The 12,985-nt window shown below is 35.6% G+C and overlaps 1 protein-coding gene across 1 annotated transcript; it reads left to right on the forward strand.

Annotated features, from left to right (window-relative positions):
- Window positions 1-5,110: 5,110 nt before the first annotated feature.
- Window positions 5,111-7,217, forward strand: LOC148844891 (phospholipase A1-Igamma3, chloroplastic-like). The gene has a single exon (XM_088953468.1). It carries the CDS (start codon window positions 5,532-5,534, stop codon window positions 7,053-7,055), a length of 1,524 nt encoding a protein of 507 aa, XP_088809594.1. The 5' UTR covers window positions 5,111-5,531; the 3' UTR covers window positions 7,056-7,217.
- The last annotated feature ends 5,768 nt before the right edge of the window (window positions 7,218-12,985 follow it).

The following is a 12,985-nucleotide window of genomic DNA, read 5'->3' on the forward strand; positions in this document are numbered from 1 at the left end:
GGTGTCAATGAACCAGGTTTGAGTTGGAACCAATCTAAATCAAAACAAATTTAAATAGATTGAATGGTCCAGAAATTGAATTGGACTAGTCCAGAATGGCCCAAAATATTCATTGGACTGGATTTGACCTGGTCCATTTATAATGGATTCACATTGGACTAGATCAAATTAGACCAAATGTAGTCCAATTAACACCCCTACTTACAGGTTGCTTGATGGATCTGGGTGTTTGGAGTTCCTCTCCATGCTTGGTGTCCGATTGCTTTTAAGGCTGCATTTGGAAACGATGCAAATGGAGTGTAAATCTCGGTGCAGGGTAAATTTCCACTTTGATTCACTTTTGCTTGTGTTTGGCAACATTACATTTAGGCATTGACAAATGACAGAAAATACATTTTAAAATGCATATTTACATTGATAATAAGGTATAAAAGTACATCAATAAAAAAGAAGTAAATTTGCATTCAAGTGGGCTTTTGATAAAAAAAGACGTATGCTTTATTGGAATTAGTGTTTGATCCATTACAACTAAAAATAGATAAATTTGTCAGTGCAAAACTAATCCAACTTTGTAATTTATATGAGTCATTTTACACTCTACATATCTACATTCACACTTATTTGCATCATTTCCAAACACAGCTTAAGGAGATTAATTGGTGATACAATAGGGGGTTTAATGGTTGAAGTTGAAGACCAGGATAATCGGTTTCAGCCCTAACATGTAGGAGGCTTTGTGTCTTAAAAATAATCCTTGAAAGTGATGCAGAGTGAAGCTGCAGGGAGAGGGATGTTTTGTATCATCTCTCTTATTAGCTTTCATCCTGAAAGATGCTCTGAATCTTTTTAAGCTTCACAGTACTGCAGCTATGCGACTATATATATAGTTCCACAAATCGGGGTGGTAATGAATCCCCTCACCTCGTTGTAATAAAAGTGAGAAACATTACCAAGGAGAATGGATTCACAAATCTCTGGAATGGTCAATAGATGCTCTCGTTAAAGATTTGGAAGATTTTTTGCACAAGATGCTGGTAGGTGGTAGCTGATACTGTTTTTTACCCCTCCTATTTCCTGGTAGAATCATGCATTCTTTATTAATCCACATCTCCATAGCTAAATCAGTTCACCTATCCCTCACCTTCCAATAAAAAATAAACAAACAAATAAATAAATGAAAGGATGAATTTGGTGGTTGGCCCAACTTCTTCATCCAATAATGACCCTACCAACCTTATGGTGAGCATCTATTTTCAGTCACACATAGTGCAAGCGAAATTTTCTAATTTCATCAATCTGTGACAGCAAAAATAATATAAGAATGGTGCATGCACGCCTTATTCAGGTATAGCTAGCTAGTCATGACAACTGGGAAAATGAATACAATGTTGATTTTATTTAATTTTAATCTTAAATATATATATATATATATATAGAAGATAATTGTATATAGGAACGTATTTTGACCTTCTAATTAGAAAACTGTAGAGGCTTATTTTATCCTAGTATACAATGTGAATATAAGATAACAAAAAAAACCTATACAATGTAGTAGAAACACATTAGTGCAACATAAATAGATAAAAGTATGTTGTCCCGTCTCATATCACCAATGCAAAATGCTTTCAATCTGAGGTGACAAATTATAGACAATCAGGTAATAGCTTCTGAAGTTCTTGACTCTATAAAGAAAAGGAAAGACAAACAAGGGTTATTTATTTTGAAATTAGACCTTAGCAAGGCATATGATAAATGGAGTGGCCTTTTTTGATGCATGCACTACGGTTAAGAGGATTTTCTGAACAATTTTGTGATTTGATCTTGAACTGTATTTCTATTGATTATTTTTCTGTCCTGTTGAATGGGATTCCCTCTTAGCCCTTTCAACCTCATCAAGGATTACGCCAAGGTTGTCCTCTTTTACCTTATTTATTTATTTTGTGTGATAATGTTTTATCCAAACTATTATTACGGGACCTTGAAGATGGACAGTTGCATGGGGTTAAACTTGGGACAAGTGGAATTGTGCTTAACCACATAATGTATGCTGGTGATATGGAGAACTATGTAAGAACTCAGCCGAATTAAGGAAATTCTAGACATGTTTTGTTCTTGGTCAGGTCAACAAATCAGTTATGATAAATCATCCATCTATTTTTAGCTCTAACGTCCATAGATGTTATCGTCGAATGTTAACATCCTTTCTCGGGTTAAAACAATGAGGGGTGACGAACTATATTTGGGTGTAGTCTTCATGACATTAAGAGTTGTAAAGATGATGGTTCAAGGGTGATTGAAAAGGTCAAATCAAGATTGGAAGGATGGAAAGGCCGTTGTTTTTTTTATGTGGGTAAGGCAATTTTGCTTCATAGTGCAGTGTCTACTCTTCCTACATACATACATCATGAGCACTAAATTGCTCACATCTTCCCATTGTCAACAAATTACATCTTTGACCCGCAATTTTTGGTAGGGCTTTTCTGATGATAAGAAACATTTATATTTGCACAAGTGGATTGATATTACTACACCTAAATTGACAGAAGGTTTGGGTTTTAAAGATTTCCATCGTCTCAATATTTCCCTTATCTCTAAATTATGCTGGAGATTTTTGACTGAGCATTCACATCTATGGGTAAAGGTTTTGGAGTCCAAATACCTTCAAGAAAAGAATTTTTCGACCATTTCTTCCAAAAGCACAGGGACTTACATTTGGACGAGTATGCTTAAATGCAAAACTTACTTAAGAGTGGTTGTCATTGGTGTATTGGGAACGGTTGGTCTATAGATGCCTTGGCTGATCCTTGGTTGCCTAAACCTTGGACTCCTCCTAGAACCAATATTTCTCTACCTCATGAGATGCCTGTACTACGTGTGGCATATTTTATTGACCCTCACACTGGATCTTGGGTGCATGAACAACTTTCTCAGTTTTTTGATCCCTTTACGATGCAACTCATAAAGACCTTACCTCTACCAACAAATGTGGAGGAGATTGATGACAAGCTAGCTTGGACACTTGCTCCTCATGGGAGGTTTACAACGTCTTCCATATACACTCTCTTATGATCTGATGTTGTACACCATTCTAATGCATGTTATGCTTTTGGCACAGTAATGTGGAAGAGCTTTTGGCATATTAAACATTTGCCACTACGGGTACAATTCTTTCTTTGGAGATGCTTAACAAATGCTATTCCTAACACTAGTCGATTGGCCAACTATATTACTGGAATTGACCCTACTTGTCCCTTATGTGGCACTACTATTGAAACCATTCACCATCTATTTTTTGGTTATTCAATGACCAGATCAGTTTGGTTTGCATCATGTTTGAACCTAAAAGTTTATGAACATATAGACTGGAGTCTACAGGATTGGCTATTTCATTGTTTGAACTTGACTCTCCTTTTAATGAAAGCCAGTTATCATATTTTACTATTGGAAGCATTTTCATGTGGCAAATATGGAAATCTAGAAGTAAAACAATCATGGAAAGTCAACCTTTTAAATCTATGACAGTTATCTTCAAGGCCTAGTCTCAACTGGAGGAGATTTGATGCTTTATATTGATTAATGTGGATATTTCTAATACTATCATCTCAAGGCTGAATGACTCCTCCCACTTTTGGCAGAAACCTATCCCTCCTATGCATAAAATCAACTTTGATGGTGCTTTATCGTCATTAGATGGGGGTTTAGGTGTTGTGATCCGTGATCACTCAGGAGCTTTTATTTATGGCAGATCCATTAAAGTTCCTAAAGCTTCCCTAGAAGAATTAGAAGTTAAATTTGCTCATGCGGCCCTTTTGTTTGCTTTAAAATTGGGGCTCTCTTCCATCATTCTTGAGGGAGATTTTACAATTGTGACTACAAGTCTGTAAGAGTTTGGCTCTCACGCTCCTTGGCAGATTCACATGTTGATCACAGATTGCAGACTTTTTATTAGATAATTCTCTCACTGCTCAGTAAATTGGGTTGCACGTACTGGTAATGTAGCCGCTCATATGTTGGCTACACATGCCCTAACTGTTAACCACATACATACGTGGTCTATGTGTCCATCTTTTTTTGCATTCTGTTATCTTTCAAGATTGTAATCTATTGGCTTTCAAGAAAAAAAAAAAAAAAAAAAGCTCGTGTTACAACTTCCTATAATTAAAATAAAGTAACCACTACAGGCTCGGGCTGTTCATTCATGAGTCCTAATTAAAATAAGATTGTAATCAATTTTAGTATGAAAGCATTCACGAGTCCTAATTGCTTGCTGGTGATACTTCAGCTACTTTGGACAGTTCATTCATTATTGTTTGTATATATTATTGATCACTTTCGTATTTATAACCATAGAACAGTACTCAAGTAGTTAAAAGGGACAACACAGATTGCTTCAGCTTAAAACCAAATTTCTGGAATCAAAATCAAATAAGCCATATGTTTGGGTCCACCCAAATAAACAGGAATATAATTGAATAGAATCACATTTTGAATACGGGTTAATTTGAATGCCTTTGAGAATGATAGAATCTGGACCCAACCTGCCTCCAAGCCTATAACTAGTCACCACTACTGCCACTGGGGTTCAAGTTGTTGCTCATGATCAAGTGCATGTGCCTTTCCTCTCTTCACCTTTTCATTGTAGAAATGGGAACCTCTCAATAGTGGCCACCATATACTTCTTCAACGCCCGTGCAATGAGAGAAAGAGACGGAGAGAGAGCCAAACAGCTTTGGTATCCCACGTTTTTACCAAATACCACATTCATTCATTCAAATTCTCAAGGCTGTGTTTAGTCGCAATGTAAATTAATTTAGGTAGTTGGAAATGATTAATTAGGTGTAAATTCTGATTTATTTTTGTTTCAAATTTTACCTTATTTTGTTTATAATTGCAATACAAATTAAAGTAAAATAAAACTTGAAACAGAATGAAGTAAAACCCAAAGAAAATTAAACTAAAATTTGCATTCTTTTCATTTTCACTTTTATGTATTTGTACTAATGCAAATAAAATTACACTGCAATCAAACATAGTTGATTTAACTTAACTGGTTTTCTCGATTGTTCAGCATGCACCATGATGAAAGAAAGAAAGAAAAGATTTTTTTTTTTTTTTTGTATTGTTTCTTCTCCTTTTTCTTGGAGATCAAATCAGTCCCCCACAACGTCCCAAAGCACATCTCCACCGTGTATTGAAAACATCTCCTAATGATATGTCAGAAATAATGATATCATCATCGAGATTTTCCCAATACACAGCGGCGATGTGCTGTGGGATGTTGTGGGGGGGCTGATTTGAACTCTTTTTCTTCTTACAAATATCAAACATGCATATCAGATGTCAAAAACTTTCTACTGAGAAAAAAAAGGCTTTGACAGTCAATCCCCACATTTCTACCTTTAAGCCCCTGGTCTTCCCCCTCCCCCCTCCCCAACCCCAACTGTTGTGAATCTAATAGATATTTGCTGTGAGTTTTCCTCATATATATAAAAAAATCAAGAATCCTCCAGAAAAAAAGTAAGTATCCTCACATGGCTTCTCCTTCTCTATCTTTCACTAAGCCAAAATGCTTCTTTCCATCTTTGCCAGGATGGAACCTCAGTCAAACCCCAAATCTTATCATTTCCAATAAACCCATTTCACTGAAGCCAAGAACGTCACTAAAGTGCTCATCAGTTTTAAGTTTGACCTCCATCTCAGATGAGGAAATTGTCGTCGAGGAAGCTGAGAAGTTGGTCATGGAGGAAGAGAAGCCGCTGCGAGAAATTTGGCAGGAAATTCAAGGCTGTAACGACTGGGAAGGACTCTTAGACCCCATGAATCCTGTTCTTCGCAAGGAGATCATCCGGTACGGAGAATTCGCTCAAGCCTGCTACGATTCCTTCGACTTCGATCCTCGTTCCAAGTATTGCGGAACCTGTAAGTACCAAGGTGCCCATTTCTTCCAAAAGCTTTACATGACAAATCTGGGCTATCAAGTAAGCAGATACGTCTATGCAACCACGAACATCAACCTTCCAAACTTCTTCCAGAAGGCCAAGATTAGCAGCGTCTGGAGCCCCCACGCGAACTGGATAGGCTACGTCGCCGTCGCCACTGACGAGCAAGAGATTAAGCGTCTGGGGAGACGCGACATCCTTGTTGCATGGAGAGGCACTGTGACCTACCTCGAATGGATCCATGATCTGAAAGACATTCTTCATCCGGCTCGTTTCGGTGATGACCCATCAATCAAGATCGAATCGGGCTTCTTTGACTTGTACACGAAGAAAGAACACAAGTGCAATTACTGCTCATTCTCAGCCCGAGAGCAAATACTAGCTGAAATTAAGCGTTTGGTTGAGAGATACAAAGGAGAAGAGTTGAGTATTACAATCACAGGCCATAGCCTTGGAGCTGCTTTAGCATTACTAAGCGCTTATGACATTGCTGAGATGAAACTCAACATTGGAGACAGCGGGCACAGTCAGTCTAGAATTCCGATCACGGTGTTCTCCTTCGCCGGACCCCGAGTCGGAAATCTGAAGTTCAAGGAGAGATGCGACGAACTCGGTGTTAAGGTTCCTAGAGTGATCAACGTGCACGATAAGGTGCCTACTGTGCCAGGTGTCATTGCAAATGAGAAATTTCAGTTTCAGAAATACATGGAAGAGGTGATGTCGTTCCCTTGGAGTTATGCACACGTGGGGTTGGAACTTGCTTTGGATCATACGCATTCACCGTTTCTGAAGCCCACATTCGATCTGTTTTGTGCACACAATCTTGAAGTTCATATTCATCTCGTCGACGGCTATCACGGCAAGGAACGACGCTTCTGCTTGGCAACCAAGAGAGACATCGCTCTTGTTAACAAGAGCTGTGACTTCTTAAGGGTAGACTACGGCGTTCCGCCTTTTTGGCGGCAGGACGAGAACAAGGGGATGGTAAGGACAACCGACGGCCGGTGGATCTTACCGGAGAGACCCAGGATGGAGGCTCATCCGCCCGACACGGCCCACTATGTTGAACAAGTCCTCAAGGTTTTCAAGTCATCGGCGGAGGCATCTTTAATTTGATGTTAACAGCCAAATAACTGCTTATTCATCACTACCTAGAAACTAGAATGAGACGTCTCATCTGAACTTCGTAGTATTTATCTTGTTCGTATTATCAAGATATGTAATGGACCCCAACCATGAATTCCCAACAAATCTCACCCTGGTTTGGTTTGAAGTCTATTTCAACTGTGCCGAAGTTGGTCAGTTAGGCTTAACAGGGAACGGGTTCATAAATGGTTTAGTATTAAAGTCTAAATCGTAGACCTTAAATTCCATGCATCAAAAACCAGTTTGAAATGCTGGAACGACTGGTTAAGCCAAGTGAAGAGATAGGGCTGGGCAATTAAAGCATTGATTTAACAGAACCATTCTGCCCATCTAAGATCTGACAAAACCAATTGCCGAATAGGTTCTATATCATTACGGAATGTTTATCTTCAGTGACTGTCTAGAACTCATTTGTAAAAGAGTTCAGCTATGGTGGATTCGATCTAATGCTGCATGTAAGTCTGCTTACTGATCTATAGATTAATTTACACAGGACAAATTATACTTTGATGTATTTTTGCAAATGTAGTTTAACCAGATATATTAACCATCATCTTCTTCCATTGGGACCCCTCAGTTCCACTAATTGCCCTTTATTTAATAAACATTTTGTACAGCATCTCCTTTGCAAAAATGAAAAAGTAGTTGTTGAAAAACGTTTTTTTTAATGTTTTTGCGACAGCTAGGAGCCATTAATTAAACACCATATAATAAGCTGAATATTGAAAAAATGCCTAAAGCCCTAGGGGAACATCCAAAGACATTTCCCCACAATCCAAAAATAAAAAAAAAAGGTTTCTTTAATAAAAAGTTTAACCAAACAATTTTATTTTTGGGTCACTTTTAAGTTTTGTATTTTTTTTCCATAATGGATAAAAACAATTATTCTTTTCTTATTTTTTATTAATATAAAATATTGAAGATATACCCAACTGTTTTCTATAAAACTCTATATTTTTTATATATTTTTTTAATTTTAGTTTATTATTTAATAATGAAATCAATTGTCAACATATTTGAACCCAAATGTTGAATTGTTGATCCACCACCACATAGGAAATCAATTTCATTTTTGGGCCGGTTTTAAATTTTGTATTTCATTTTCATCATTAATTTATAAATTCTTACCCACTATTGGGGTAGAAGAACAATTTTGTTACTAGGCTGGTTTTAAAAAGCATAGGTTTCATATTGATAAAGTTATTGAATTCAAACCTAATTAGTAGAATTTATTGGTGAGAAAAAATGGAAAATACCTTAAATATGAGATTTAATGAGAGACAACAAATATCTTAATCTTAATCATAAAACTTGATGAGAGTGAATTGAATGTGGTGCAAAGTAGTAGCCGGGGGTAAGTTAGTCAGCTGGTAAATTGACCACCATGATTCCCATATTCATTTGTCACTATATTGGGTCTCATGGTAATCAAAGATTTCAGAGAGTATCAATTATACAAGTAACTAATACCTTCCTACAAGGTGGGTAAGCAATTTACCCACACGCTCTCACTTCTGCCTCTCTCTTTACCTAATTAACTTGTATTGCACAAGAACATTGGAACCTCACTTACCCGGGCAAGTATTACCTAGGAAGCACTTGCCTGGGTAAGCATACTTACCCAGGTAAGTGAAAACAAACGGGGCATAAATCTTTTGTTAGTCATTAGTGGTCAAATTATCCCCCTCTCTAGTTGAAGATATTAAGCTTCTTCTTAATTGTTTGTTGATGAACAGAGTCAGCCTTGCTGCTACTTTGAAAAGAAATAGTTCAATTGCTCTCTCAATTACATAGGGATTAAATTTAATGTAAAATTATTTTAGTTAAGAAAAAATTCATATATTATATTATAACCCATACTAATAGAACATGCATGACACCAACATATAATAAAACTAAGGAAAACTTATCTTTTTATTATTATATTAAAACTGCCTTTAAAAAATAAAAACAATTCGTGCAGAAAGTAGAATACATCCTCAACTTTAAGCCGACACTTTTGATCATAATGTCATATCAAAACCCACAAACTATTCCATTAAGTGATCAATTTAATATCCATCAAGCATCCAAATAGAGTAAAAAGAGCAACGCTGGATTCAGTCCTTACAAAATCTATCCTCAGACCGTTCTCAAGTGTTGTGAGAACAAATTTTGTGAGGACTGAATTTGGATTCATAAAGAACAGCCTTTTTGGATTAATAGTACGTTGACTGTTTTAGTCAAACTTACAGCTTTCGGTTATGAATTTTTATTTAAACTATTTTTGAAATATTTTGTTTAAGTTTTCTGAAGTTGATCAGGGTGCTTTAGGTCAGATAATTGGGAGTTTGTTGCTATTGGGTAAATCTTTCTATTTTGGAAACTTACACTTTGAGTTGAACTAAAAGTTTGGAGCCTTTAGTTGAATGAAGTTCTAAGTTTTTAATTATGTTTTTGTAGCAGTAACTTGCATACATTATTGCTTGGAGGGTAAAAAACAATAAGATGATAATTCCTGTCTCATTTTTCTTTATGTCCAGTAAAATTGATTTCTTCTGATGCTTTTAAATAATAGATTTAAAAGCAAGCTGTAGAAGATAGAAAAGAGTTTTGGACCATGATTTTAAAAAATGACTTGGAAACAGAATTGTTTTAGCCACCGGTTTCTGAGTTGACGGTTCGAATGGATGGTCTGTTCTGATAAAAAAAATTAAAAATAAAAAAACATTGAATGGGTCAAATGGGTTAACAGGTCGACTGTCTGGATTAACGGATCGTTGACTAATTCAACAGTTTTTTGTCAAGGACTGGATTTGGGGTAAAATGGAACCGATTACCTGAATGGTTTCCAGGAAACCGACTATCCGGGTCAATGGCAGTTCGAAAACCATGCTTTGAACCATATTGAGATGATGGGCTGGCTTTCCTTGGTATCAAAGCCCACATTGGCCAATTGGTCTAGTATTCAATCTCCCATCTTTATTATAATTAATTAAATTTCAGGATAAGATAGTGTTAAAAATAAAAGAAACCTCACCTAATAGTTTAAGCTTTTTCAAAACCCGCAATAAAGTGACGCATTGCTTATACGACGATAGAAATTTAAGAGGCTTAAGATCACTAATTACTTTTTGATAATTTAACCAAAATTAACCATACTAAGAAATATTAAGTATTTAACTCCCATGCTTCCCATTAGATCTAAGCCTTGCTCTACTCCTCAGCCTGTTTATAATGATCTGATGAAAAGTGAAAATTTATTTGTAGATTTTTATATTATTAAAATAAGAGAAAAATCTAATTTTTAAGATCCAGAGCCTAGATATAACCATACTGAGTTTGTTTGCTTTATCTAAAGTAATGATAAGTTAATTTATCATGAACTTTAGAGGATAAGAGGACCATGTACAACACTGCCCATATATATATAATTGAGATATGACTTAGAACATGATGAAGTGATGATGATGATGTCTTTTCCCTTGTCATTGTGTGAAATTACCGTACAGAGAAAACACATGGCATTTGATGGGATTGAAGGAGTCTCAAAGCTAAGACACATTTTACAACCATAGATATTGAAACCTGAAAGGTTACTGCATTTGCCAGCTTAAGGTCTCCAAGATCCAGCTTAAGGTCTCTCTCTCTCTTTCTCTCCAATGCTGTCTTTCTCTCTCTTACTTTTATTTGTTGCAACCGGCTTTTGAAGATCATGCTCAATGTTGGAGTAAAAAAAATAGAAGAGGGATTGAGCAATCTAAGGCTAGCGATGCTATCTTTTTCATCGACCGTCCAAATACATAAGAGTGTAAAATGAGTATAAAGTCGGTTTGCTTTTTACACTCAGAAATCTAACAGTTGTTAAATTCCATGGTGTAGTTTTATATTTACACCGCAAACAAATACAGCCTTATGTTTTAAACTTTTAATGAAAATTTGGGATTCTTTTATTGCCCCAATAAATGCTCAAACATCAAAAAAATTGTATGATTTTACTTTTATAAAAACAAAAACAGTATGCATTTTTCTGATAGGAGAGGGATTGAGCAATCGAAGGCTAGCGATGCTATCTTTTTCATCGATCATCCAAACACATAAGAGTGTAAAATGAGTATAAAGTCGGTTTGCTTTTTACACTCAGAAATCTAACCGTCGTTAAATTTCATGTAGTTTTGTATTTACACCGCAAACAAATACAGCCTTATGTTTTAAACTTTTAATGAAATATTTGGGATTCTTTTGTTGCCCCAAGAAATGCCCAAACATCAAAAAAATTGTATGATTTTACTTTTATAAAAACAAAAACAGTATGCATTTTTCTGATAGGAGAGGGATTGAGCAATCGAAGGCTAGCGATGCTATCTTTTTCATCGATCATCCAAACACATAAGAGTGTAAAATGAGTATAAAGTCGGTTTGCTTTTTACACTCAGAAATCTAACCGTCGTTAAATTTCATGTAGTTTTGTATTTACACCGCAAACAAATACAGCCTTATGTTTTAAACTTTTAATGAAATATTTGGGATTCTTTTGTTGCCCCAAGAAATGCCCAAACATAAAAAAAATTGTATGATTTTACTTTTATAAAAACAAAAACAGTATGCATTTTTCTGATAGGAGAGGGATTGAGCAATCGAAGGCTAGCGATGCTATCTTTTTCATCAATCGTCCAAACACATAAGAGTGTAAAATGAGTATAAAGTCGGTTTGCTTTTTACACTCAGAAATCTAACCGTTGTTAAATTCCATGATGTAGTTTTGTATTTACACCGCAAACAAATACAGCCTTATGTTTTAAACTTTTAATGAAAATTTGGGATTCTTTCGTTGCCCCAAGAAATGCCCAAACATCAAAAAAATTGTATGATTTTACTTTTATAAAAACAAAAACAGTATGCATTTTTCTGATAGGAGAGGGATTGAGCAATCGAAGGCTAGCGATGCTATCTTTTTCATCGATCATCCAAACACATAAGAGTGTAAAATGAGTATAAAGTCGGTTTGCTTTTTACACTCAGAAATCTAACCGTCGTTAAATTTCATGTAGTTTTGTATTTACACCGCAAACAAATACAGCCTTATGTTTTAAACTTTTAATGAAATATTTGGGATTCTTTTGTTGCCCCAAGAAATGCCCAAACATAAAAAAAATTGTATGATTTTACTTTTATAAAAACAAAAACAGTATGCATTTTTCTGATAGGAGAGGGATTGAGCAATCGAAGGCTAGCGATGCTATCTTTTTCATCAATCGTCCAAACACATAAGAGTGTAAAATGAGTATAAAGTCGGTTTGCTTTTTACACTCAGAAATCTAACCGTTGTTAAATTCCATGATGTAGTTTTGTATTTACACCGCAAACAAATACAGCCTTATGTTTTAAACTTTTAATGAAAATTTGGGATTCTTTCGTTGCCCCAAGAAATGCCCAAACATCAAAAAAATTGTATGATTTTACTTTTATAAAAACAAAAACAGTATGCATTTTTCTGATAGGAGAGGGATTGAGCAATCGAAGGCTAGCGATGCTATCTTTTTCATCGATCATCCAAACACATAAGAGTGTAAAATGAGTATAAAGTCGGTTTGCTTTTTACACTCAGAAATCTAACCGTCGTTAAATTTCATGTAGTTTTGTATTTACACCGCAAACAAATACAGCCTTATGTTTTAAACTTTTAATGAAATATTTGGGATTCTTTTGTTGCCCCAAGAAATGCCCAAACATAAAAAAAAATTGTATGATTTTACTTTTATAAAAACAAAAACAGTATGCATTTTTCTGATAGGAGAGGGATTGAGCAATCGAAGGCTAGCGATGCTATCTTTTTCATCGATCATCCAAACACATAAGAGTGTAAAATGAGTATAAAGTCGGTTTGCTTTTTACACTCAGAAATCTAACCGTCGTTAAAT

The sequence above is a fragment of the Nelumbo lutea genome, chromosome 7 (genome assembly GCF_056320005.1).
Source record: "Nelumbo lutea isolate HS-2025 chromosome 7, American lotus-T2T, whole genome shotgun sequence".
NCBI lineage: Eukaryota > Viridiplantae > Streptophyta > Magnoliopsida > Proteales > Nelumbonaceae > Nelumbo > Nelumbo lutea.